The 27,205-nt window shown below is 42.4% G+C and overlaps 1 protein-coding gene across 12 annotated transcripts in view; it reads right to left on the bottom strand.

Moving 5' to 3' along the window:
- FARP1 (FERM, ARH/RhoGEF and pleckstrin domain protein 1) overlaps window positions 1–27,205 on the bottom strand; it is a 224,700-nt gene that overhangs the window by 69,401 nt on the left and 128,094 nt on the right. For 10 of the 12 annotated variants that reach the window (XM_083851708.1, XM_083851718.1, XM_083851715.1 and 7 more), the window contains 3 exons: window positions 7,177–7,281; window positions 2,187–2,229; window positions 880–958 (listed from right to left, as the gene is read on the bottom strand). In XM_083851708.1, the coding sequence (XP_083707834.1) occupies window positions 880–958; window positions 2,187–2,229; window positions 7,177–7,281 (227 nt within the window). Of the gene's footprint in view, window positions 1–879; window positions 959–2,186; window positions 2,230–7,176; window positions 7,282–7,549; window positions 8,044–22,154; window positions 22,188–27,205 lie in introns of those variants that run through there. The other 2 variants (XM_083851710.1, XM_083851714.1) reach the window with 2 other exon arrangements.

The following is a 27,205-nucleotide window of genomic DNA, read 5'->3' on the forward strand; positions in this document are numbered from 1 at the left end:
CTTTTCCACTTTTCCTCTGCCCAAGCAAGTAACAGTTTTGAAACATTTTTTTTCCTTTCCATTGCTCTATTACCAAACCAAGACAGAGATAAACACAGAACACCACAAAGGTGGACTTGTTCTTTATAAAGCAGGTTATGCAGATACAAAAGCTCCTTGCAAAAGATGACTTCACCTTATGGGAAGATTAAAAGTAAAAACTAATAATGAAAATACTGAATCAGAACAGAAAAAAATGTAATTACAAAACTAATTACTAACTGTAGACCTGATAAAGAGTTGACAAGTTTCAGTGACAAAATACTGTAATGAAATGGAGCGTTTTTGACTAAAAAGAAAGGCCTTGCTAATGAGGAAAAACCTTAGTAGGTCCCTCGTATATGTATTGACTTACAGAGAAATACGATCCATCTCTCCATGCCAACACAGCGTGAAATTTAGAGCTTAAATCAAGTTTCTAAAGAGCCTGAAAATAAACACATCCTTAAGGAATTCTATCCTCAAGAAATACATGTCTATCTTTGACTACTTTCCTCTTCATTTTATTCCCTCTCTTTTCCATTTCTGCATCTCTGAAGTCCCACTTCCAGCCACGTAGTCCTTTGGCAGTTGCACTGGCTACATGAATAGGGTCCCCCAGCTGCCTCAACTTGGCAACTCCTGCCGAACAACTTTGTCCCAAATGTGAGCGCAGAGTCACACGTGTCCCTCAGTATAGAGGAGTGCCCAAGGTCACTCAATGGTGGGGAAATAACATCAAGTTAATTTTGAGAGGGAGGCATTGATCCCATCATCTCACCCTATATCTCAAATCCCATGTTCTGCCCTCCGCCCACCAGCAATTTAACAGAAAAAAAATACAGTCACACAACTACTAACCTTGTCAATTCCTCCTGCAGCTGAGCGTGGTCAGGTGGGAAGAATTTTACCACAAATTTTACAACAACATGCTTCGGTCCTAGGGGAAACATGAAAGGAAGTTAGTGATACGTTTGTAACATGCTGGCCAAATTTTATGACACAGAATGATGCACAAGGGATACATGGAATCTGCAGTGCATACATACACACACTAACCTCCCATCCTTTGTCATTATTTTTGATGCTCTTCAGGTTTTTTAGAAGTGACAAAATAAAATTTATACAATAAAACAATAAACACAATGAAATAGAACAATGAATAAGCACAATAAAATAGAACAGACGCTTGGTGGAGGGATACTCTGCCAAAACCAAGTCTGGTTCTAGTAATTATATCAGTTGATCCAATAAAATATACTAAGTGTGTCTATTACCCTTGATTCAGAACAGGAGGGAGCTAAATACAGCCTGTTTTTCAAGTCCAGCAGCAAATTACTACTTCTGTGTTAACAGCAGCACATTTGTTCTGACTCTTACAAATAGAGTAAGTCACAAACAGAGGCCGGTGACAAAAGGAGCAATGCATCTCTCGCATGAGAGGGAGGGTTTCCAGAGAACATACTAATACTAAAATGACCAGAAAGGCACCTAGGAAAACTTAATGGTAAAGCTCAAGAAATGAAGACCTTAGTAGTACTGATATTTGACAGGGAAACAGAATCACCGAAACCTTTCCTGTTCACTTTTCTTCCCAAAGCTGATGGCTATGTACAATTCCCTTTTCTCTCCCACCACCCACCGCAACGTTCCCTGACTTCCCAAGCCCAGCCATTTTCTCCTCTGGGTCTAAGGCATTTCCAAGTGCTGCAGCAGTGCCCCTGTTAGCTGCCACAAATTTGCTGGCTCCTTCCCAGTAGTAACTTCTTCCAGTTCTTTTTCTTTTATCCTGATTACGGCTACCCTTCAGGAACGTGTGCTCCATCAAATCCTTCTTTATTGCATGCTTTTTTCTCTGCAAAACTGTTCGTTACCTCAGTGCTCCTAGTGCCTGACAAAACCTTCTCAATCTGCTGCTGGCTCAGCCCCGTCAACATAAAAGGCAAAACCAGAGGCGTTCAATGTCTGTGTGCTTTGTAGAACTTGCTGCTGGGACACAATTTCACAGCAAGCACCACACGTCTCTCAAGGTCAGAACAGAAATAAGAAATAATCCAAACAAAATTCAGTAAAGGACGTTGAGAAGATAAAGGTACCAACTGACAGAGCCCTCACTTACTCGGCTGCTCTTGAACCAACATAATAAATGTCAGTAAGGAAGTACTTACTTCTAATCTGTTTCATAACAGGCTTCAAAAGATCAAGCCACACCTGAAAACAAAAAGAAGGCGATGTTATAAGCTCTAAACAAAAGCATTTTTCATTGCATTAGATTTTAGATTTTCATTTACTTATCTAATTTTTCCAGTGTGGATTTTCTCCCCAGAACTCTTGAAGATGCTCAGGAAAGAGCGTTGTTAATAAGCTGCTGCTGTGGCGTAGCTTTTGCAACAGTACAAATATTGGGAGCCGAGAACACTGAAAATTTCCCTTTATTCATCTCAGATACCAACAGTCGCAGCAAGTTTGGTCAGCAGCCCTTCATTTTGCGGAAAAGTGAAACAAGAAACTGAGAAAAAGACAGTCCTGTGCTGCCTCTGTGGTCCTCACCCAAATTAACCTACAGAAATGCAAGGGAAAGGGGCTGATATTTGACTTTGATGTGGGAATCCTGGGCAAACAGAAAAAAGACAGGACAACCTCCTGGTTTTGGGGACCCACCGGGAGTCCCACCGTGAGGCCTGGATGCAGTTGTGGAGCTCCCTGCAGGTGCCGTGGAGATGGGGGATTCTCACCACCACTGTCTGGAGGAAGAACGTCCTCTCGGGTCAAGAGCACGAGGCAGACACAGCACCGAGTGTGGCTGAAAGCAAGCTTACTTTCCAGCTGCGTGACATTTTCTGCTTTCTACAAATCTGGGAAGCTCAGGCCAACGCTTCCTTAATTGGGTGCAGTGCAACTTTGGCAAATAGTTTATTTTCATCTGTTTTTTAACAGCCTGTTTTTTTTTTTCTGGACATTGCATGCGTCTTTCCTTTGGATTTCAAAAGAGAAGCAATGGATTGAAATGGCACGTTCAAAGCCTAAAAGCCCACTCTGTAGTCTCAATCAAAAGGGCCTGGACGAATCACCTATCCACCCGAGGCAGCTTGCAGAAAGCCCAGGGAGAATCACACACAAGATAAAAGCCAAATGACACGCAGGAACCGGGGAAGTGTGACAGCTCACCGAATTCAGCTGATAACTGTGCCCGAGATTTGTATTTTGTTATCGCACTGAATTGCAGGGAGCCTTCCTTAGAGACTTCTGGAATTTGCGGAGGAACTTCCTACAGCCTTCACAAAGGTTAAAGCCATTAAAAAACAAATTAACCAAGTCTTCCTCCAGGGAAAAAATATATATTTAAATGAATACACCTTTGACCTTGAATAATTTTAGGTTGCGCAGAGACTGAAACGCGCTCAAAATATCCATTTTAGAAGATCACCTGAGAAGCCTGACAGAAGCAGGCCTGCCTTGCTGCTGTAGCTGTGTCAGTGCTGTTTGTTATTTTCCTAATTACCATACGAGTGCTTGCAATTAGCAAAGAGCTCACATTCCTGCCCTTTTAAACTCACTAATGTTTCTCAATGGAATTCTTTTTATGTTTCGCAGCCTGTGGAAGTCTTTTTCTCTGGAAAGGCTCAAGAAGCTTGGTTATCCAAGAATAGGAAAACAGTGTTTATCACCTGTTAAACTCGTTCTGACACTTTTTGGCATTTCAGTAACTTAAACTGTTTTGTTTCAGAAAGTTGGCATGTACATAAGCTGCAATGAAGGTCAGGATCTTTGCCAAGCTTAGCGGAGAAAAAAATAAATCCTGAATATGAAACAGGCAATTTACAAGAATATGGGAGTCATATTTTTGATATTAAAAAATGTCTCTCCCCCAGAGGAAGTTTATGATCAAGCATGAGCCCTGCAAGTACATCGTTCCTTTCTCCACTTTCCCAATCATCCTACAAGCAACTCACAGCATCCTTTATCAGATTGGAAGGTGGGGCAAGATGAAGACCTCATCAGTACCACCGAACCCAAGCAATCAAAACTTACACACCATGCAGCTCTCACCCTGTAGCTATATACAGTCAATCCGAGCTTGATTTATAAACTGGAAAAATACTGTGAGGATGCACTTAGGACTCCTGTTTTTCATTTTGTCTGCATCTACTAAGGCTAGATTCTTCATTTTTTTACACAAAGTCAGGCATTCCATGATAGTTACTGGATTTCTGCAGCTAGAGGATTGGGGCAGACATCAAGTGTGATGAAACTTTGTAAAACCCCAGGCTTGGTAACAATGCCTCATTTCCCCTTGTCCTGGGGTGAAGTGCAGCCCTCACACCCTGTGTTCACCTCCCATGCACATCTTCTCCGCTACATACACGGCACACGAACACATCCAGCTGCCAGGCATCATGACATACAACTGGCAATGTGTGAAACATGAAGTCTGGAGCCCTGCACGTTGAAACAAATGCAGCTGAACTGTGAATACATGGCTTCATGTACATATGATCACATCTAAACAAACATGCTCCAAATATTTATTTTTCTTTTTACACTCTGTTCTACACCGGACAAGCAATTAATTCTCTTCAGATGATCTGAATATAAAATATGCACGTGTGTTTTCTTTCTTAGATATGAAGCTAACCACAATTTTTTATTTGCACAATGCTTGAATTCTACGTTATGGCCACTGCAAAGCTCAAAAAGGTTTAAATCCCACAGGAACATTTACATCAACTGCATCACAGAAACTGGTAATTACGATTTAAATGTAAATATTGCTCTCATCCTGAATGCTGCTCCGTACCAAAACAATGATTCATAATGAAACCTCTTGCTTTAAGAGCTTCTGTGAGCTGTTTTTAAAATAGGATAGGATAGGATAGTTCAGTTGGAAGGGACCTACAAAGATCATAAAGTCCAATCACTTGACCAATTCATGGCTAACCAGAAGTGAAAACAAATTATGAAGGGCATTATCCAAATGTCTCCTGAACACTGACAGGCAGGGGGCATCAACCACCTCGCTAGGAAGCCTGTTCCTGTGTTTGGGCACCCTCACGGTAAAGAAATTTTTCCTTCTGTCTAGTGTGAACCTCCCCTTTGTGCTGTTCCTGCATGTCCTGTCACTGGTTACCAGGGAGCAGAGACCCGCACCTCCCTCTCCACTGCCCCTCCTGAGGACATTGCGGAGAGCAATGGGGTCACCTCTCAGCCTTCTCTGTTCCAGACAAGTCCACCCAAGTGTCCTCACGCCTCCTCACAGGACATGCCCTCCAGTGCTTTTACCAGCTTTGTTGCCCCCCTCCGGATGCTTTCAAGGACCTCAACATCCTTTTCATGTTGCGGAGCCCAGGCTGAAGTCTTTGCTTCCATTGTATTTCACTATTTCGGGGGCACAGCTGACGAGGGGTGAGCTAGAGCTGGGGATCTCCCCCTTTTTCAGAAACAGGGGCTGGATAAACTGGCGGACACACAGATCAGCGCTGTCAGGTACTTGGTTAATACTTCATTTTGTAAGGGTAGGGACTGGATGAGTTACCATGCTTGATGTATGGAAGTATTGCCATGCATGTCAAACCAGGAACAGCCTTGGGGTTTTCTTTCAACCTTCCTCTTCATCACAGAGCCCCAGATCCCCCACTGAGATCATCTGGATGTATTTCCAGCCTGCCACTGCAAGGGCCTCAGGCACTGGCAGCACCTCAATCTCTCCTGTGTTCTGCCTCGAGCAAATAAACCATTTTGTTTTCACAAGACTGCAAACTGTTAGTTTACTTCAGGTCTCTGAGCAAAACACAGAGGGTCATCTATTTGAAACTTAACGACCTGTGAAGTAGAGAAGGTCAATCAAGTGACCTTCTCTATTTTCTAGAAAACTAAAAAGCAACTGTATACACACACTAGATGTTAGGATTTGTTTCAGCTTTATATACATACATCAGGAATGTCAGTATGTCACCATTAACATGGACGCTCTGTTGTAATAGCACTGTACAGTTGCACTGTTTTGAAGGGTTATGTTAAGCTCTCAAGTTACCTACAGCATTAGCCAAGGATATTTGGCAGAATATGAAACTTTTTAGTAAGTTGTGTTTCATGCAAATCCAGGAGCAAACTGTGAAGTGGATCATTTTTAAAGATCGATGTCCATTTTTCAAAATTTCCTCTTTAATTATAGTTAGCCAAAAGCTTTATGACCTATAGCATTCAGTTAGAGTGCCTATGTTAGCCTGCACTAAGGCACGACAACAGATTACTGCAGCAGCAGATAAATCCTCTTTGGCTTTTGGTTAAGAGATATTGCTTCTTAAAAAAATTGTATATAGAGACAGATACAGATTTTTTTCTAATTGCCCAAAGTCAGCTCCTTTAGGTCAGCCAGGCTACTGGTGCAGAACTCACTGAACAGGCAGCAAATCCAGTATACACCAGCATGTACAGGTCAAACAACCCAGACACCTGGCCCACATACCAGGAGGTCACACATGAAGTCTGAAGGGAAATAAACCTCAGAACAAAAGCCATTGTAGTCTGGGAAGTCATTCGACTTTGTCTTTTCTCTGCTGCTGTTCCCACCCTGGAAGTATTAGTGCAATATCTGAATGTTGTCGGCACCTGCACTCAGAGTCCAAAGTGTGAGGACCAGCACACCTGCTGTGCTACACGGCTCCCCAGACAGGACTTTCAACAGTTTACTTATATATTTATCCTCTCCCCCCCCCCCTCTTTTTTATTAACCTCGTTATATTTTATCTAATCATCTTCCTGTCCCAAGATGTTTTTCATGGAACTCTGTCACAATCGTTGTTAACTTCTCTGTCTGCAGACTCCACGCTCCAAATTACGGATGACTGTAAAATCAGAGCTGAGACTGCAGCAGACCAGCCTCTGGCTTCTCTGCTGCAACTGATAAAGACAAAATGCTGTCCAACTCCTGTCAGAATTGGCTGCTATCTTCAACACAGATGAAACCTGACAGGACTAATCAGGTTTTAAAAACATTTCTTCAACTTCAGCAGGCAAGAACTGTATTGTGTTTTTTTCTTTTTAGTCTTTTTATTTTTATTTTTTTGAAATTCAGCATTAAACATACCTTGTAAGTAAGGAGCAGGAAGAGAGAATACAGTGTGTATGTAGATGAAAACCAGGTGAAAATTAACATACCATCATCTTTTTATGATCTGGAAATTCAAGACCAAAATAGTCGCCTTCAACAAGGTTCAGGTGGTTGCAAACAGCATCATGCAAAACTTTCCCTGGAGCTCTTTGCTGTAAGAAGAAAACAAAGCCTAGGGTTAAGTGCTGCAGATTAACAAAGATGCTTTTAATTAGTGGCACAAAAATTACTATGCTAAGAAGTTGTCCAGCAAACAACACTGCCAATACAGCTTACAAAATCAGTGGTTATTCCAACCATACCCACAGGGCAGCTGAAAGTAATTACTCTAATTTTAAAGCTATGGAAAATATCCACCCATCCCTGGATGGCAGCTAAGAATGAACCTTTAGAGCGTTTTTGCTTTTGAGAGAAAAATACCATAAAATAGAAGATTGTTATGAAGCACCAAGGCTGGTCAAGGCTCCTCTGTGTTACTCTCGCAAGAGTTAATGAGTAAATCAGAGGAGTCAAGAGCAAGCATTTCCTTCTACACTGTAAAAGTCTTCTCACTACAAAGACCAGATGTTCTAGCCCAATATTAGCTCCCAGAGCTGCAGTTTTGCTGATTGTAAGGATTCTTCTCATCAGCACATCAGTTAAATCCACACCTGCAGCAAATACTGCAAATTACAGCTCACCAGCAATTCTTTGGCAGAAAACCCACACTTTTTCAGTAAAAAAGGCCAATCACTGAAATCAAATATTTTTGTTCTTTGCAGAAATGCACCTATTTTAACTCAAGAGTCCCTGAAAAAGAGATCTCCGCTCACTTGAGAATAAATAATAACCCACTAAACGGCACCAACTCCACCAGTACAAGAGACCCGTGTTCCTAATTACACCCCAGCCAAGCGCCCTTGCACTCAACCTACAGACTCGCCCTTTCCCTTTCTGCCCAGTAAATAATTATTAGAGTAAAACGAAACAGCAGAAACAGAGTGAACAAAAGAAAACTGTTTGAGGCAGGCTGTCGGGTTGGTGAGTTGAGTCAGGAAGGACAAACCTGAGCTCAGGTCCCTACATCTCCTGGCCATGCCCTTACCAACAGGCTTACTGCATAGGAGTTGTGAGAAGTAAATAAGCGGTAGCGAGGCTTACACCAGAGCAATAGAAAGGATGCCCTTTTTCTGCTGCAGGACGCAATGACCTGAGCCATCAAGGCTGGCTGGTTTTGAGAGCGAAGTTGCAAGGGGAAAGCCAAGTCCACCTCCTAGGAACTTGCTGAGCAGGTTTGTGCCCCGGGTACTCGCATCGCCTCTAACAGACCTATTGCTTTATGAACTGTTTGTTCGTGTTACCCACAGCAAACGTTAGCCTTATGAATGCTGTCAGAAAACAGACTGAGAACAATCAGATAGCAGTACTAATTTTCCAAGCATTCGTCACAACCAACCTCACAGTAACTGAAACAATTCATCCCCAAATGCTGAACGAGGATAGAGAAAGAGAGAGGAAAAAAAAGGGATCTGATGCAACGCCGTGTAAAACAAAACTCCAGTGCAAATATATTTGAATAGACTCACTTCATATTCTCCAGCTTGGTTACACTGCAAACATCTGTGATGACCAACACTCAGCCTGCGCCAGCCCCTGAGCCCCGTGTCTTCTAACCAAGTTTCCTACATTTTCCCCTCCATCTCTTGCTGTACATAGGCACAGCCAAACATACGTTACCTTTTAGTGAAAAGGCTTCCCAGTAAGTGCATTTTGTTAGAGGCAAGAGAATATTATTAAAAAGACGCTCGATCTAGTGTAATAACTCTAGTAGTTTACTGCACTGAAAATACACTGATGTAGAAACCTCACTGCAAGAGTCAGAGGGTATCGCTTTCTTCCATGTGCACCACCAGAGAAATGGAAACATGACTGTGCAATACTCACACCTCCTACTGAAGTACCCGATGGACTCCTGGCTGGCATGGCTCAAACTGCTTCAGTCCTCCCAGGAAAAGGGGTGCCTCCAGGAACAGGCAGGTACTGGACCACCAGGAGAAAACGCAGAACCCACCTGCACTACCCCACTGCATAAGGTTAGCTGAGGAGAGCAGGCCTGTCTGATCTCATACCACGAGTAAAAGCAGCTGATTAAAACCTGCTGGGTGTTTTCTGAAAGTTTTTTTACTTATATGCATCTAGACAACAGAATGGCAGTCTTGTAGCATTTATGTCACTGGGCATTTTCTCTGAAGTGTGTCTCAGTAACATGAAATGCTTCTTACTCGAGTATTTGTAAATAAGATTATCATTCTAAACTCATCTTAGCTTTGATCAGTCCAAGTCAAAATAAAATCTGGCAGTTTATTCGAGGGGAAACACTGTGCATATAAAACCCGCTGAGATTTAGAGCCTGGTGACACTCCTGGTCTTGCAGGACCAGAAGGAGAAGTACGACATCCAAAAATGCCGCAACTCTCTGGCCTTACAGAGATGTTGATTCAGCGCAGTCCCATGACATCCTTACTAAAAAATTCAAACACAATAAATTAAAATATCAGTCTGCTGGGTGAGGAACCAAAACAGCAGTCACTGGAGGCGCAGGAAACCCCAGCTGACAGAGGAAGCATTCAGGATCGAGTGTGCCACACCAGGGGCAGCATCTGCAGCCAGCAGTTGTGTCTGACTTCAGCGTGCTTACAAGGCCTATGGGACAACACAAGTCTTCTCCAAAACGTGGGAGGCGTTTTCCAACCAGCAAGACGCCTGCCTCAGGCACTGAGCACAAGGCAAAGCTTCATCAGCTCCCGTCCCATGGCTCTGCGGCTGCACCTGCATCTCACAAGCCACAGTTTGGCCACTTTCCTTGCTCCATTCTGGTGTGGGCCTGATCCATGAGGCCCCAGGAGCTCCCCACAGCTCATAGACTCACAGAATATCCCAAGTTGGAAGGGACCCACAAGGATCATCAAGTCCAGCTCTGTATGCACGTAAGGCTGTGGAGCTGGGGAAAGGCCGTGCGACCACCTGTGTGTGGTGCAGAAGGGCCTTTTCCTGCCGCGGCACAAAAGCACAGGCCTCTTCTCAGTAGATGTCCGTCATGAAAGCCTCACACGCTGGGGAGAGGGAAGGCTCAGAAGGTCACCGATGTGGCCGAACACTGAGGGCAGGGGGAAAGGGAGCCAAAAGACCTATCTCCTGCTCTCCCTGAGCCTCATCACGTAAGAGCTCACACCAGGGAGGGAAAGAGCTGACCTGAAGGTGAAGATTAAGAGGAGGACGAGGCATGCAAGTGGGATGTTGACATCATGCTGTGATGAACGCTGGCAGCAAGACCATACCTCCAGACCATTAGCTATTGTGGATGGCACCCAACTGGAAGGTGGGGAGGGAAACAAAGCAGGAACATCGTATATTGGTGGAATACAAGAGGGGGAAGTTCATGTGATACACCCAGGAGCTGGGAAGCTGCTGCTGCGGGTGGCAGTCCCCTGCTCCTATTTTTGTTGACAGCCAGATTCACGTTTAATCATAGAATCATCTAGGTTGGAAAAGACCTTCAAGATCATCAAATACAACTGTCAACCTGACTGACCAAGTCCCATCACTAAACCATGTCCCTTAGTGCCACATCCACATGTCTGTTAAATACCTCCAGGGACGAGGACCCCACCATTCCCCAGGCAGTCCATTCCAATGCTTGACCACCCTCTCAGAGAAGAAATTCTTCTTAATATTTAATCTAATCCTCCCCTGGTACAACGTGGGGACTGTTTATCAGTGAAGAAAGACTGCAGCTCCTGAGGGCAATGCCTCCTATCCCAAAACACCCATCCACATACATTGGCAGTGAACTTTTCCTAAGCGATACAGCTGTGCTCTTTTACTCTTGATGACGAGTAGCCCAGGCACCTGTTTTACAGAGTTCAGTTAAGATGAGGTGAATCCCAGCCATACTGACAGCAGGGAATTACTGCTATTCTCTTGAGGTGGTATTTAGCTACACCAAAATAACACTCTAATTTTATTGCAGTGAAAAGAAGCTCGCTGATTTCAAGCTACACATCCTTATTGCTTAATACCTTCTGAACTGGCCTTTCATTTAGCTCTGTAAAATTACATTTTAAAAGTCACTTTACATTTTCAGGGAACGTCAGGCCGCTAACTTCTAAATTATGAATAATGTGCATCACATTTAGCTGCAAGCTATGAAGGTACCCAAAGTAGCAAGCCTTACACATTGTGCATTCAGTATTTGCTGTCTGCTCATTATTTCAATTTTATTCAATTCCCCTTCCCTCTCCTCCCACTAAAATCCAAAACAGTAAGTTGCTTATGATCTTCCAGTGGTGAATATTTTAATAGATTTAACAATTCTTTAATGTTCCAGAGATCTCCAATCTTTTTTTAAAAAGTCTACATACTGGTTTAGACCATTCTTTGGCACAGTCTGCAATACAGATTTTTTTTAAAAAAGAAAATTCACAGCAATATCTGGAAGACTTCCAAGTCTCGAAAATAAGGGGGTTTGGACATATTCTTCTCACCCCCCTGACAATTCATTTAGCAACTATTTCGCTAACCATCTACCAAATCAATGTGTCAGCTTATGACCAAACAGTGATTTTAATATTTTTTATCTGTCTAGCCCACTTTCATTGAAAGGTTTTTTTGTTTGTTTTTACGTTACTGAGCAGTAACACCAGGTTAAAAAACAAATAAACAGCTTCTTTGGAACATCTGAAAAATACCATCAGTATTTTGGTCAAAGTAAGAGATAGCTTCATGTGGAAGCATAGTGTTTGCTTCTCTTCTTCAGAACTGCTGCAAATGGAACAGAAAAATTTTTTTGTTTTGTTTCTGCACTTGCTAGTGCATTTGTAACACCTGATAAGGAGAGAAAATAATTCCTTTACATTTACGCACACCTGCCACAATATAAAGGGAGACATTTCTTCCACTAATGCCATGTTCCTGTCACATTTTGAGTGCTTGAAACTGAAATGAGTCAACCTGGTCAAGATAAATGTTAGGAATACTTAAATATTACATTGTACAACACTTAAACACAAAGTTTAAAAACTATTTGCTCTTTCAGTAGAAATTGCCCTAAAAAATATATTTCAGTTTAGCGTGATTCCCAAATTATTTTATACTTCAGTTTAACAACTGAATTGAAATGACAGTGAAAACTTCCCCCAGTATTTTCGTATTTCTGACATCATACACAGTCACAATCAATACTAAAAATAACAACCACACATTCCTAACAGTATGAATTTTCTCAGTTATTCGAAGCTGTTAAAAATTATGTATGTATCTTCAGCTCTAAAAGAATGAAAAACCAACATGTGTTCACGATAAGCAAATAGCATAAAAATAACCTCAAAGATGAGACCAAGCAACAGGGTTCTTAAACAAATAACCCTGACAAAAATTTATACTTCAAAGTAGGCTTGAAAACTACTCACAGGAGAACAGTGCTGCTAGCATCTGAAGAGAAATTTCATATTTCATCCAGTTCTCCTTTCCGCCATAAAATGAAGTGTACATTTCATATTTAACAAAAGTCTATTGCTCAAAAGGTGGGTTAAAAGCAGTAAGGACCGGTCTGGGTGTTGTTGCTCGGGACCTAACACTGCCAAGACACTTGGAGATGCTCTGCCCTCTTTCTCCTCTCCTCGCTTTCAAAGTGTAGGTGTTAATCCTATAGGAAGGATTAGACAGCTGTAAAAATAGCTTTAGACCATAAAGATAGCTCTTACACCTGGGCATTCTAGTTTTTGCTCTACTGTCCAGCTCAGGCTGGGAAGTCCTGAAGAAGTGGGATTCACCACCCTCTGTACACCAGGACCAAGTAACAGCCTGTTGCTGCTGGGACACGAGAATCAGGATTTTAAAAAATCATCGCAGTCTGTCACGTTTTTCATACTAAAAGCCAGCACATCAGGGTCCCAGGGCACACTCTCACGTACCGGCAGAGAAGGAAGTCATACCTTGAAATGGAGAAGCCAGGCACACTGGTCGCTACCTGAAAGCACGCAGAACCTCACTCTGCACCTACAGCCACAAGGTATCGACCCCCTTTGGAGGGATGATGTAGGAGGGGTACGTTTTCATGATAACCTAAAGGCACCTCATTGCTTTTTAAGATATTTTCCATCATAGTGTAGTTGAAGGCTCCACTCCTGGCATGTATCCCACATGTTTTTGCACAGACTGCGTGCTGACCCTCAAAGGCAGGACTGAAGCCAAATGGAGTAACAAAATAAGTCTCTTATACAGCTTTAAAAAGGCAATTGATCATCTGCCGTGTATGTACAATAAGTCTATTTAGTGTTCCCTTCTTGTTAGACTTCAGTGGACTGCTTTCCTACTTTATACTCCCCACATAAGCTGTGTTCCCTTTAATACCAGTGCTTGCCTTTCATAGTCACTGAAGTTTTATCCTTTGCTTGATTTTGTTGGTGGTGACAGGCTTTTTAAACAGTATGACTGTAGAACATGGTGCTTTTTACTTCAGGTTTGTTTTACTTCAAATACCTGTCCTTAAAAAAGAAAATGCAGCAGCAAAGTTAACTCTTTTTTCTCCTCACCTATCAGCTACGACAAATAAAATGATTTCAAAAATGACTATTTTAGGTATGTGTTTACTCACCCAAAATCAACACAGCAAGCAATTATGGAGGCAAAAATACAACGAGAAAGAACTTAATAACCATCGCATTCACTCACATTTGTAGCACCTTCTTCAAAGAAACATGTAATTTTCTACAGTTGAACGTGCAGAGATTTGTTACTGTAGTCATGCTCTTTTATTTCTGACTATGATAAACTGGCTTATGCTGAGATATTTTCTAAAAAAGGCAAAAGCAGAAGGATTGTGCTGACTAGACTTTAAACTCTCTTCTGATTCCCAAAATCAACTTTACCACAAATAGCCAACTGTAAAATTCAGGTGAACACTAAACACTTAACAGGAAAATAAAGAAAATATTACATCTGCTTCTAAATAATCCTCTTTAATAGTTAAATAGAGTGGAAGGAAAAATAAAAGAGATGGTTTAGCAAAGCTAATGTAAAGTTGCATGATGAAACTATTTTCAGTTGTTCCTGATTAAACCTTTTCTTGCAGCAGAGCCAGACCAACACAAAATTCAGCTACAGTTAATCCTCAAGTAACCACAGAGCTCCATAATTACAGTACAGTAATGCTGCTGGGATTGGAGACTCTGCTTGGCCTCTTTTTACTTGGCTTATAAAATGATAACTTTATAACTTGATGGGCAAATACATGCCACACTGTGTTATATATGCCAGTTCTTTGTGCAAGTGAGGAGATAAAAACCAAGAAGAGATGGGCTGGGCAGCTTCTGAAGCAAGCCTTTCGTATCACAGGCTAACCTGTCAGCTCCAAGTATAATGATCCAGCCATCTTACTGCTTTGCAGTTCTTACCAATGCAAACCGATGTTAATAGTCATTTTATTTCTCTTTATTACTCTATTTTCTCCCTGATGAGGAATCAGCAACTGCAGAGTCAGCAACAACCACTGCAAAACTGGTGGAGCCCTTTGTGAAGAAGAGCCTGGGGAAGAATGAAGCTGACCTGCAGACCGGGGAATTTCCTCATCTGGTCACTCACGGGACAAAATCCCACAGCGCAATTTATTTTGCAGGTCCATCCCACTGTCACCAATGCCAAAAGAATCTGAACTTCTCATCAGCTACACACCACTAACCCTACAGACCTGGAACTAGTCATCCTTTGGTCACTGTAGGCTAAGTACACATCCGTTTGTTCCAAAACAGTATTCAACAAAACATGTCTTGAGCAGTTTCCCTGTTCTCTAGTTCCTTCAACTGCATTACAGCATTTAACTGATTGACATCTAGCCCTTAGGAATTACAACTGCCTTTAACTTTTATGTACTGATTTAAAAAAAAAACTACATTTGACACACATGTACCTAAGAATTACTGTTACCAGCTTAAAAGGGACATTCTGATCTCCTCTGATAACAAATTCAGCTGAAAAAATTAATTTGTGTCTGGCTTAAGACCCTCCATGTAATTCTACTGATGGAGACAATGCATGTCTTCACTTAAAATGTGAATGCTGTTTCCAGTAACTCCCTCACAACCCAGCCCAAACACCAAACTGCAATAGCAGGTCTACCCAAACTAATTAGTTCTGAAAATCCCCGAGCCTTGTTTCTTGTACTACAGCCATAATTGGTAGCTTTCTAAAGATAGGTGTAAAATATTTGCGGGAAATCAGTAACAGTTTAAAGCTGCACAATTTCTCACCCCAACCATCCAATTCCTGGAGACTTCCAGTGGGAGACTCTTGCCACAGCCAGAGTCACTAAAACTAAATTACTTTCCTGTAACATCATTTCAAAGGCACACTGTGGACAAGAAAAATTAAGACATTAAAAGAACAATGAAAAAACTTACTAGAAATATGTCAGCTAACTCCCTAAATTAGCTGCTGCCAATGCTGAGTCATCTCTGCCTAATTTTACTAGCAAAGCTAAAAAGTGGTTTGTGGCTGTGCTTTATCCCGTTAGCAAGGCAAACATCCACTGCTGGAAGAGACTATTTTCCTTTCTGAAGAGTGTCATCAGCACGACGAACGCCAGCTTCAGAGCTTTGACACCAAATGGGGATGACTTGCAAGAACCACAGCCAGTCCGTCATGAATTTCATATCTTCGAGTGAGTTGCGGGGCAGATGCATGAAGCAGTGCCTTCCTCACCATCTGAAACAAGCTGCACGTAAGAAAAATGAAGGCAACAACCCCCGGCTTTTATAAAACCAGGTCCACTCTGAGAAAGCTTGCCTGAAAAGCCACGTCAGCTAGGAGGAAGCTTGCTGAGAGGTGTGAGAAGGGAGGAGGCCACCCCAAAGCCATCCCAACCACAACAGCAAACCCTTTCGTAGAGACCCAGAGATGCCGGGAGGCACCTCTCTGACAGAGATTGCCTCTGCACGCCCCATGTTTCACTGACGGCCAGGAGGTGCAGCTGAGCAGACGTCTCCAGCTGGGTAGGTGGCGTCCCCAGCACGAGCTCTGCCCGCACGGTTATGCCCCACAGCCTTCTGCAGTGCAGTGCAGGGATGCCCGCAGCCCAGCCACGGCGTGTGCGCGGCGGCTGCTGGCCTCGGAAAACACACCGCAGGCTTTGTTTTCAGAGAACTCGATGTGAAGCTGCCGCAGCCTCATTTTTCAGCAAGTTTTCTTTATGGAAAGTTGTTTTCCTGAAGCTGAGGCTCTGGAAGAAAGTATATACCTGTCAAATAAATGTTGATATTGCTTTCCCTCCCTGCGAGCAAAAAACTGAATGAATTTAACCCTCGGCCTCGGTGCTATTTAGCAGCACACTGTGCTCCTTGTTTCTTCAGAAGAGCTGAAACCGAAGTTCAGAACACTCATTAAAAATACCTCGGATTGAATTTCATAGGTCACAACTTTTGAAAAGGAATATAATGGTACCATTCAGTGCTCTCAGTGTAATTCAGCAGTGTAGCAGCCAGCAAGTAATTGGGGATGGAAACCCCAATCTCTGTGACACCCCCCTCCCCCTGCTTGCCTCCTACTTTTCCACTCCTCTATGTTTTAAGGTAAAAAACATCTAATTACCTTCTCAGGTTCTTTCTTTCCTTTTTTTTTTTTTCTTTTAAAACATTAATTAGTGTTTTGAGAGGAAAATAAAAGCATTCTGTTGTTCAGGCCACTTTCTTTTCTGGTCTGTTTTCTTTGCCTGTTCATTTTTCCTCACCTTGTTTAGCTACGAACAAACACTTTACTGAAATAAAGGAATAGGCAATTCTAACGTCATCAAACAAGAAAAGCAAAACCCTTCCATGCAGACCTGAAGCATGAGAATATAGAGAGTTACGGCCATGTTGGAGTTATTAACTACAAAACCAGACTGAGATGCACAGTAGTTATTTACTACTTTTATTTGAATGCATTTTATTTTAGTATTTTAGCCATGATTCTAACAAAGCCCTTTGATGAAATGGTTTTAAATGTGAGAAGTCTTAGGCCCAGGAAAAAAAAAAAAAGACAAAATATGAAATCCTAATTCTATAGCAAAATCAAATGCAATAGCCAAAAGCTTCTCATAATCTTTCTTCAGTCCTGCATCGCTCTCAACATGACTTTTAATTAAACTGAGCACGCCCTGACATCATCCAGTTGTACGTATTTTACTTTTTGCTTTACCAGGGGAAGGATGCTACATTTTAACAATAGGATGCAGAATTTTTCATGACCAGATTGTGAGCTTGACAGTACAACCTTCGATTAAGCCTTCAGGCTATGGCTGCTGCTAGCTCTAATGCATTCACCCTAGCTCTTGCCGCCAGCCAGCCTGCTGCTCCAGCTGGATCTCGTGTTCCTACAGCTACAACATGAGGCAGAGTAAGGAGGGTAACTTGGCATTAAATTTAAACGATCAAGAGTTTCTGTAGGATCCGCTTGGTCCTGTTTTGCACATCTGATGTAGACTGGCTAAGGAAAAGCTTGGCTGTAGCATCCTGTGATTACTCCAGATTATATTTGGAGTAATACTGTACTTTATGTATGAACCTAAACCAGAGACAGTCCCAAGTTCATTCCTAATGAATGAACCTCACGGCCACAAACTGTTTTTGTAAAAGCTCTAAGTGCAAAACAGAAGCCTCAAAAGCTATCTCACTTTTAACTACCTGAAAGGCAGAAGTTTGGGGTTGTCTTTTACCACTCAAGTTCCCCACATGCAAGTTTCTTGTCTGGTCATGCAAGATCCGACACCAACTGGACAGACTCAAACAGCTTGGTGACCTTTCCATCACGGATGATAAGAAGCATTCAACATTTCTCTAAGCAGCTTCAAAAAAACTTAAGACAGAATATATTGGAGTCTGAACTGCCTTTTAAACATGCAAAGAAAGCATCTTAGAATACACCTGACACAGGAAAAAGTGATGGCTGCCTATATTCTTATTGGATTTGCAGGGGAAGGCACACCTCTGCTAGGCGCATCTCTGTGAAGTGCTACCTTTGGTGGCACATAACCATAGAGGAAAGAAAAAGGAGTAGAATTGGGGTGGTGGGTGGTACAGTAATGGATTCTGCTACCAGCAGATTTCAGAGGCACCTGATACAGTCAAGCTGCACTTGTAAAGAAGGGTAAAAAATACCCACCTCCCTTTTTAATACAGCTACATAGTTCTTCAGAAAGATCCTCAGGACCTTTTCTGCTGGTTCTTCGCCGCCTGTCTGCAACTTGCAGTTTCTCCTAACGCCGCAGAGGCTTTGAAAAATCCAGCCATGAGTCAGCCCAGCTTTCCGGAAGGTGAAACTGCCTCTAGATGGCCAAAGTCTGATGACTGGTTATGCTAGCCAACGGCATGTAACTGCAGCAGTCATAGGGGAGCACGAGCAGAAGGGATGTGTGCTTGTGTCTGCAGAGGAGGCAGGCAGAGGGGGAAGAAAGGCCAGCAGGACATCCAATCTGCACGTGGCTTTGGCTGTTAGCAGCAGACAAAAGCTGGGCAAAAAGCCTCTGAAGGATCTTCAGGGTGCCTCCCCCTGACTAGGAACAAGGTTGCACTCTTGAGCTAAGATGAATTTTCATCGGATTTCCCACCCCTTCTTCTGCATGTGCATGTGGGCCTTGCAGAGTTACCTGTGCTTGCAGCTAACGTGCAGTCCTTGAGAGGAAAACAGCTTACGTGGTGCTCCCACTTCACTGCTCTTTTACCCGTACAAAATGTCCAAGCTCGGAGATTCCTGAGATATCTGCTTTCTGTCACTCAGATAGAGGCCTCAAATATCAAAGGAGAGTAACACCACGTTATTATCACAAGGGCATTAACACAGTCTCTGAAACAGCTTTTATGGCCTCTATTTTGTTTTAACGTGCTATCCTGTTTTCTGTTATGCTCTGCTTAAAAACACATGTTGGACAGACTCAGATATTGCGATCTGGGCTTTGGACAGAGTATTTAAAATAAATCTTTAGGCACAGCAGATTTACAAAGGAGCAACCAAGCTGCTTTTAAGGCCAGAGTACGGCGGTGCAGTGTTAGGTACCACTCCGGTATAGGAAAGCTTTATCAGGAACAACAGGCTTGGTGGGAAACAAGCATCCTCTGTTCGGGATACGTCAAAGAGAACTCTTTGGGGATGTGCTATCAGAAGTCAAACAGCAGGCTGACACAATACCACTACTTTGAACACGCTTTCAGTCTTAGGTTGAGTTCCTCCAGAAACAGTTTTAATTCGTTTGGCCCTAAGGGGAATGCGTGTAACTGGGAAAGGTTTTGATTCTATCTAATCCGTGATTTTTTTTTTTCCTTAGTGATGAAAACAATCCCTTGAGTGCTTAAAGATGCCACGCATCTCATTTTAATTCTGTATTTACAAATATGTTTATTCATTGTTAATATTCATGTAATTTCCAGATTCCTAGGCTGTGCAACAGTGAGACTTTTATTTACAGCACAACAACCTAATTGGATGGTACAAGTGATTATTTCGGAGATGCCATTAGAGTATAGCAATTAAGACCGTCACAGAATTGTTATCTGCCAGGGTTTAAGCAACTTGTCAGAAACAAACTTCTCCGTCCTCTGATTTTTATTTTAAGGGTAAATCTAGATTAACCCCGCCTAACTCTAAGCACTTAACTGAGGTGCCTAAGGCGGAAGAATAATTTTCTTAGGTTCCTATCTAATCAACAGAGGGGAAATAGGAGCTTTCAGGCTATGCATCAGTCAACCCAAAATCTGAATCATCCGGGAGGTGGTCTCTCTTCCTCCAGTTTCGTAAACAAGAGTAACTACAGCTGATACATACGTCGTACTGAAAGACAATTTTCCATGGAATGTATTCTTTACAGTTTTTAAGTTGAAAAAGAAAAAGAACAGAGAAACCTCTAAAACATAAAGAGGTTCAGGTCTAGTTGAAACAGAATTTTGGCTCCTACAAGAAGCTAAAGAGATGTTTCAGAAAGTTGCCAAGATAAAAGCAGATTTTTCCCACTCCTTCCTTAGCTGGGCGCTGAAACTTCCTCAGCAGAAAGCAAAGGGAGATAAAACCCAGCAAATCAACGTGCAAAGAGAATGCACCGCTTGCTGAAGGAGCCTCCAGACCAAGACGGAGCCTGTGGACGGATGGCTGCATTACTAACAGCTGGAGTTCGATAGTATCATCCATTGCTTATCTGAGAGTAATTATCCTTTCCCAGCCTGGCACAAAGGCAGAGAAGTGCAGCGGGCCGCTGCTAAGAGGCAAGGAACTGCCTGCTCAGCGCTGCTTCTACCATGCACTGGTGAGATCAGGCTTGCCAAAGCTCTGAAAAGGATGACATCAGGTTTTTTCTAGGGACGGCTTTAACAGGATATAGAAACCTTCCGATAAACTTCAGGTACCAACAACCCCTCCTGTTATATGTTAATTTTTTAAAAAACCACGTGCATATGGAGATAAAAGCCAGATGAACGTTGCTTACAGTTTACCATTGATCATTTACTCTATTAATTGGCTCATCAGAAGATTGCTCCACATTTCTGGTTGTTTTTTCATTTTTTTCTAAACTGATAAGCACTTTATGAGACTTAACAAATATCCATCACCCTTGCCTATTTAGAAAGCATTTTACGTCATCCACGTTCTCACCAACCCTCAAGTGAAGTTCTGGGTCAGTACATACACATACTTTGGTCACATCCACTGAAACACCACCTCACTACCAACTTCAGAAATTATCTTTCTCCAGCACAATTTACTTAGAGAAGTCAGACTACCCTGTCAGACTCAGGATAAGTTGCCATAGGGAAAGAACTTCTGCACACAGAAGAGACCACAATGGCATTGAACTACGATATTTCTACGATACTTGCGTACTTTTGGGTGTCCTTTTACTCGTTTCTAATCAAAGTGTCTCCTAATGCCTAATTCTCCTAATGACAAAGAACATCATGAGACTAAAACAGAGAGAGCCGTAACTCTGACTGGCACGAAGGAGCCGCTATTATCAGCTCTTGCTTTGGTAGACTGTAAATATTTAGTAAATTGGGGGCTAAAATTACTTGGCGCTGAACAGCTTGAGATACCTTTTCTACTCCCACATATCAAACAAGGTCTTGGCCAGAGGAATGGCATAGGCTTCGCCTCCTGGATAATTCATTCCAACCAACACATCACAACCGTAAGCAGGCTGCAAAGTATTAAAGCCAGGAAAAGGTGAACTATGATCATCATGGTCAGCAATTTTTCCTTCGCAGGGCATGCACGTCCTTCCTGAGCACAAAGTAGCGTGATTCCCCGGCACTGCAACAGGGTGTTCTTTACCTCCAGCTAGGTGCTAATCAGTAGAGATGCATGTGCTATTTAATAGGACTGATGTTTTCCCCCATGACCCCTCAGAGCCTCATTTGGGTTGATATTCACTCCCCTTTTTAGCTACAATTAAGCATCCAGTTGCACTGGACTTCCTCTGCAGTAGCAGGGTACTTTCAGAGGAAAACTCAGGCCAGCCAAAGCTGAGCAGACAAATTTGGCCTTCATCTCATTGCTGCTTTGTTTTCCCCCCTGGACTGCACTATCTTTAACCTGGTAGTATGCTTACTTCTTGCTATCATTAACATTCAGGAGGTATTTTGTCTACTATGCTGCTAGGAACCAGATAAGTGCTTACACTAAAGATATTATGCATAGCTGACATCATCAGCATATTTTAAACTGTCTCCCAAAACTGAATTAATAAAATCACTAGGCTACTAAAGACAAACATTTCCCAATAAAAAATGTAATTCATACCCATTAAGCTGCTCTCACCACCAGCTATTTCAGGATATCCTGATGTTAAATCAAACATCTGAGGAAGGGCTTACGTTTATTTTCGAGGGATGCTGAATAGATTTGGATGTGCATCCTTGCCAAGAGATTTACTATTAGGGTTAGCATTACACCGAGTAATTTTAAAAGCTTGAGAGATCAAAAGATCTGCTGAGGTCACCTCTCTGACATCACATGTGGATCCAATACTCACAAATTCCACAGACCACATGCTTGCTGATGTGCAAAAAGCCATTCATCTTGAAAGCAGTGCAGATGTGAACTTGCCCCATCAACTGCACCTCTTCCACAAAAGCATGACAGGCTCTCTTCTGCTCCCAGTAATTACTCTTAGAATTCATTTAGCTCCTCATAACCGCTGCCAACAGTGTCTCCAAATGCTTCTGCATACAGTTTTAACTTAGGCAACAAGTGCATTAAAAGCAATGGATTTCTCTTTGGGTAAACTGTGGGCTGGAGATTTGGCTCGGCGCTCCCACAGCTGCACCAGTGGCCAAGGGGGAATTCAATTCACCCCACTCCGTCTGCCCAGGAGTTATACCTTCAGTCTAAGCTCATTGTCCACACTGTCTCTCTTTAGTCGGATGAGAGAGATATATCATGAGAGAAAACACATCCCACCTGAAGACAGATGTATCACACACCTGCGGGGAATTGCCCAACAGGCAATTCCACTTATTTAATTAATTTAATTCCACTCTCTTATTCCACTGCCACTTGAGGAAGCCTCTCCCACGACCCTGGAATCAGATGTTCAAGCAACTGAAATCGAGTGAGGTTGATCTCGCTCTGGAAGGTTTTATGCTCTGGCACACTTTTTGCTTGTGATTTTTCCAGGACGACATAGGACGCATGTGATTTGAGGGGAGAATAGAATAAGGCAGGTTCTCACAAAGCTGTCTATTTGTTTTCATAGAATATCCCAAGTTGGAAGGGACGCACAAGGATCATTGAGTCCAGCTCCTGGGTCTGCACAGGACCTCTTGCTTTAAGCAGGATAATGGTCTCTAAAGGGCTTAAGAGAACAAAAGCAGAACGAAAGAAGGTAGCATTGACAACATATAGCTATAACAAATAGGACAGATCCCCAGAAGTGAGCTAGGGCACAGGGTATGAGCAAAGTCCTTTGTTTTCTAAATGTGCTGCACGCTTACAAATCAGGACTACAAGCAAAAGGTAGGTACCATGTTTAAGCACTGTAAAAATAACTGATTCTGTTCAGTATCATCTTGTGGCCTATACCATAAAGAAGCTCCAGTAAGTTCGTTACATTAAACAAAAACACGGGGCAGTTTTCTACCAAACATCTAGAGCACTGATGAAAGGAAACCCAACACTCGACAACTCAATTTTCAGCAGCACCACCCTGATCAAAAGGGCTTCTGTCTTCTTTCAGACTTCAAGTGATGGCTTTAAAGAGACTCACAGTCCAGTCCTAGCCCACTGAATGAGGATCAAACTTTGACGTGGCAGAACAATCCTGTCGGGTGCTGAGTGCCCACCGCACTGCTGCAGGCACGTGGTGCTGCTCTTCAGGAACGGAGCAGCTTGCAAGGCCAGCCGGCTTGAATGGCTCACAGTATTTCCCAGCGTACGTGGCCCCACGGGCAAAATTTTGCTAGCAGAAAATTGCTCAGCGATGGTTTTCAAGAACAATGAAGAATCTCAACTGGGAAACATGGCAATAATAGTGCTTTATGTGTAGGCTGCTGCTTAATGTCTGAAAATAGATGCCAAACAATGGAAAAACATGCCTGTCTAATAGCCACATTTTTCTAGCTATGAAGAACTGGTATTATCAATTAAAAGAAACACTTAAGTAACTGATATAGCGGGTCTCTCATTCCAGTATGTCCACACCGACAAATCAGTAAGCATTCTGGGAAAATATAGCTTCTAAATACCATTAGAAAGCTATATATTTATAACAACTATACTGAAAAGATACATATGCATGGCTTTTTCCTTCACCTCTTCAGAGCAGCAGACTGAAAAATACCCACGGCATACACAATGCATGCAGTTATACAAGGGGCGATTTATAGCCGTGTTTTAATGATTGTATTTGCCAAAGGCAAAAATCTGCTTACTGTTATTTCAAGCAATAGTATACTTTACTAAACAGCCAGTCCTGTGTTAAAAAAAAAAAAAAAAAGAAAAACCACTAACCTTTTATGTTGCAGTTAAGTGGTTTGTGAAATCTATTCCTGTGTATTACATTTAAAATGTTTTGTGCAGTCACTATTAGCAAAATATCCTCTACAGAGATGGGAGGGCCCTCTAAAGTATTCACAATAGGTTGGAAATGCTACGCTGTAAATCACGACTCCCAACATCAAAGAAACCCAAACACCGTAAATAAACAGATAAATACATAAAGCAAACAAACAAGGCTTTCCTTTCTCTGTTAGGAATGTCTGAAGCTGCTTAAAGCTGACAATGAAATTAGGCTATCCAAAGCCTACAGCACTATGTCTTTTAGCCAAGCTGTACCTCTTACCCCTATATATTCTTAGAAGTAACAGCCCAGTAATGCGATAACACAATTGCACATGAGGATACCAAGAACCATACTTCAGAAAGGAAAGTATCACTCACTAAGTTATCAACAGGTGTCACGGACAAGAGGGTTGATGCTGCAGGTAGATCTATCAATGCAATACTCCGTGTAGACATGATATGCTCTTATTTCTGATGGCTTTTACCTGGAAACAACGGAGATGACTCATAGAGAATCACAGGCCACTCCTCCAGCACTAAGCATTACATTTTCAAAGTGCCAACTACCTATACAAAGATTATTAGAAAATTTCAAACAAAATGTTGTGCTCCAGCTCACCTTTCACTGCTTACTGTTCTATTATCTGATGAGTTTTACTACTTATTGAAAAAAACCACAACACTACAGTCCTTGGTCCTTACAACCACGCACTCTACAACAGAAAATCTTAATGCCTCCACAACATCTCGAGAGCATCACAGTGTCTGAATTACTCTGTGAGCACCCTTTTCAGCAAGCAGTGGGTTTCCCAGGCTCAGCAGCATGCTCTGCCCTACAGAAACCGCCAGCCACTCTGTTTCTTTTCCTCTTCTCTTTTATCCTTGCGATGATCGTGCTGCTCACCACATGGCTGGTTTTTAAACACGCAGTTTACGGTCACAAAGGCACGAGGTCACTTTGTCCGTACCTGTGATGCTAATCACAATAATTGCCAGAACAGCTGCTGAAACACCAGCTAATGCTCCTCTAGCACACCACCACCACCTCCGAGGCTGTGCACGCTTGTGCACACCGGTCAGCCTGCCTGGAGGGCAGCAGCAGTGCGAGAAGCACCAGTGTTCACGTCAACGCTCTGCCTGGAAGTTACTTACCCCTGCCGTAAAACTGGCTTGTCTCCTGAAGTCAAGAACGAGCACAGAGGAGGAAAGCGAGTGTGCTCCTCAGGTCCACTATAACTCATGGAAAATAACTGGTGGAGCAAGGCATGGTCCTGCTGGAAGATTCCCCCTGTGGTCTAAAAGGCCAGTGGAAGGACTGAAGGCATGTTTGGCAATGGTTGTTGCAGTTCGTTTCTGATGTGCGTTCTGGTGTATTTTACCTGCACTCGGTGTCATTACAGAAATGCATGCACTATCAAAGCCAAGCACATTTCAAAATTGTATAAAAATAAAGAGCAGCTTCTCCCACTCCACAGCCCTTTTTCACAGTTAAAAGTTCGCAGCCAGTAGAAAAAAAGGTTTTACCTCTGATTATGTCAGGACTGAAACTATAAACATTACATTATCTCAACCCTGAAAACACGCCTTCTCGCTTTCTTGACATTTGCTCCTATGGTTAAAACAAGCTAAGAAAACCTCACCAACCTTTCAGCCAAGTACCTAAACAAAGAGAGAGAACAGCTACAGCATCAGCTGCTCATGGCTGAACCTGAGGTTGCCTAGCATTCTCACCTCAAAAATTTGAGTGTCTGAAACAATAAAAATAAGCGACTTACTGTAGATTCCCCAAAAGGTGAGCAGAAGCCCAACCTGGAGCTCTGACAGGGAACACAAACCGATTTACTGTGGTCAGTTTCTGAGCTCTGTTCACGTTTCCCATCTCACAAAAAGGCGAAGGCTAAAATCAGACCCTGCCACAGAAGTTCCAGTAAGCCTCTTAACTAATTCCAGGCACACAGCCTTGTGCAGGTGATAAATTTCTTCAGGGGTTGCTGGGTTGTAAGGGGAAGGGCAAGGAGGGGGCAGCTTGCCATCCTTCCTGACTAGGGCTGGCAAGCCTCAACAGCAGAAGCACCACAAACTCTTTTCCCTATAAGGTTTAGTGACTCACAGATGCGCCAAAGGAGTGTGAAAGCAATGGTATTTCTTTGCTGAAGGTGGAGGGGAGAGAAGGAAGCGTAAACACCTTTCAGAGAAGACCTGTGTTGAACAAGAGCAGAGCGTTGCATCCCAAGCCAACTGTATTTGAGGTGGGAAGGAAACAGCAAAAGAAAAACAAGCATGCACAATGCATTTTCATGTTATTATTGCTTAGCTTGCCACTTTATCTACAAAGTAGTAGATACATCTTTTCCCAAAAAAGACATGGATGCCTAAAAATAAATTAAAAAGAAAACCTTTATGCCTTCTTGAACTAAATTTCCAGACTGTTGTTACCATCCTCTACATGCAATTCAAAACAGAAGGAATCTCCCCCAAAAGTAAAACAAATCAAATCCTTAAGATAAGTAATTCAAAACACAGTATGCAGTATGACCAACGTATCCCAAGCAAACATGTTTTTTGTAAAGGTACCGGTATTGTTCCACAAGTATAGGTGAAATCCAGCATGTCTGATCACATACTGCAGTTCCTGAATATAGTGAGAATTACCCAGACTCTAGCAACAAAAAGCAAACAAGCCATGCCAACCAACAAAAAAATGCCACTCTTTTATTACAGTTCAAGATTTTTGTAAAACTCAGCAAATCAATTCCAGAAAAACCGGTACCGTGAACTATAATGCAATTAACTTAGATATAGTTAAAATATTCCAGGCTGGTGAGCATGGAATAACATTCATTTATACGATAAATTATTTGCAGAGAAAAGTAGAAGGGCCAAAGCCCAACTGGAACTCAGTTTGGCTAGTGCAGAAAAAGACAATAAAAAAATACTTTTATAAATAAATCAACAGAAAAAAGAGGAGAATCTTCATTTTTTATTGTATGTGAGGGGAAATGTAGTGAGGAAAGATGCGGAAAA

The sequence above is a fragment of the Anser anser genome (assembly GCF_964211835.1).
Source record: "Anser anser genome assembly, chromosome: 1".
Classification (NCBI taxonomy): Eukaryota; Metazoa; Chordata; class Aves; order Anseriformes; family Anatidae; genus Anser; species Anser anser.